At 37.2% G+C, this 1,687-nt stretch overlaps 1 protein-coding gene across 1 annotated transcript; it reads left to right on the top strand.

The window, feature by feature from the left end:
- The first annotated feature begins 416 nt into the window (after positions 1 to 416).
- On the top strand, positions 417 to 1,323 carry PYR1 (Polyketide cyclase/dehydrase and lipid transport superfamily protein). The gene has a single exon (XM_022055475.2). It carries the CDS (start codon positions 459 to 461, stop codon positions 1,071 to 1,073), a length of 615 nt encoding a protein of 204 aa, XP_021911167.2. The 5' UTR covers positions 417 to 458; the 3' UTR covers positions 1,074 to 1,323.
- Positions 1,324 to 1,687: the final 364 nt, after the last annotated feature.

Below are 1,687 nucleotides of genomic sequence, written 5' to 3'. Positions count from 1 at the left end.
TATAAACTTGAAAAAATAAAATAAATATTTATTAATTATAAAAAACTTAATATATATATATAAATTATATTAATAAAACTTTCTCTAAAAAATTTAATATACTCATAACTTAAATATCAAATTATATGCGTAGTTCTGCAAATTGTTAAATAATCAAAAGATTCAGTAAAAATTAAATCAAATTGGCTGGCATCTCCAACTTTTTCATTTTCACCTTCATCCTCTTCTTTTTTTTTTTTTTTCACTTTTAGGTTTGAATATATTTTTACACAAATTTTTCACAATCGAACTAAATTGTCCTTGCAGCCATTAGGGGATGAAAACTGGGAAGACGGAATTTTTCACCAGAAAAATTAACCTCATGATACTTTTACTTTTACCCTCATCTGTTGACACTATATAACCGCCCCCACCGCGTCACATCTCTCTAGTCTCTCTCACAACCAACTATTAGTTCAATGGCAGACCCAGAACCCGAAGAGGAAGAAACCTACTCAACCCACCATCTAACCATCCCACCCGGATTGACTCAGGACGAGTTCACCGAGTTGATAAGTTCCATCTCGGAGTACCATACCTACCGAGTTGGGCGGGGCCGATGTTCGTCGCTGCTCGCACAACATATGAATGCGCCAAACGACGTCGTCTGGTCGATTGTTCGGCAATTCGACAAGCCCCAGAGCTATAAGCATTTCATCAAGAGCTGCACGGTGAAGGAAGGGTTTAGGATTGCGGTTGGTTGCACGAGGGATGTCAACGTGATCAGCGGGCTACCGGCTGCTACCAGTACGGAGAGGCTTGACATACTGGATGACAACCGTTTTGTCACCGGCTTCAGCATCATAGGCGGTGAGCACAGGTTGAGGAATTACCGATCGGTGACGACGGTACATGGATTCCAGCGTGACAACAGGATCTGGACCGTTGTTTTGGAATCATACGTTGTGGACGTTCCAGAAGGGAACACGGAGGAGGATACGCGTCTGTTTGCGGACACGGTGGTGAAATTGAATCTCCAGAAGCTGGCGTCGCTGACGGAAGCGCGCGCCCGTGGCGGTGACGTTAGCAGGTGAATTGCAGGGTCGTTGACTTATCGGTTTCCGTCTGACATTATGGCCGGAAGGTAAGGGCATTTCAGTCATTGCACCACCCATAGAGATGTGAGGATATGCTTTTATCGTGTTTGTTTCTTGGAATTCTGTGGAGAAAGAAAATAGACTCCTTTTCTTTTGTGCCTTTTTTTTTTCAAAAAAAAAAATTATTATTATGTATTATACAAGTTGGGGATTGTGCTTTCCTTTTTAAAAAAATATTTTTTTTTTCTTGGTGTTGTTAATTTATTTTTTAAAAAAGAAATTGTTGATTTTTATATTTTATTAGCAATAAAATTATTATTTTCTTGTAAAATAATAATTTATAATGTTATGGTTTTTCTTTATTCATTTTTCTTCAATTCAAACTCAATCCACTTTAATTGAATACACAAAATTCATTAATTATATAATTACAGAATCCATCGTTGGTCCACCGAATGGGCCACAAAATTTTGCCTGTTTAATTCAATTGAACAAAAAGGTGACGACGACACTGATTTCAATTGCCTAAAAGCATGTTCAATTAAAGGTTTATATATATATATATATATATACTGAAAAAAAATCTTATGCAATTAGATCTCCAACACATT

Source organism: Carica papaya, chromosome 3, assembly GCF_054855325.1.
Source record: "Carica papaya isolate Zhongbai chromosome 3, ASM5485532v1, whole genome shotgun sequence".
In the NCBI taxonomy this organism is placed as follows: Eukaryota; Viridiplantae; Streptophyta; class Magnoliopsida; order Brassicales; family Caricaceae; genus Carica; species Carica papaya.
The sequence above is the reverse complement of the archived record's forward strand: the minus strand, read 5'-3'. Positions and strand labels throughout refer to the sequence as shown.

What these genes read in the sequence shown, in the direction of transcription:
- PYR1 (XM_022055475.2), top strand. Translation starts at nt 459, where the DNA reads ATGGCAGACCCAGAACCCGAAGAGGAAGAAACCTACTCAACCCACCAT.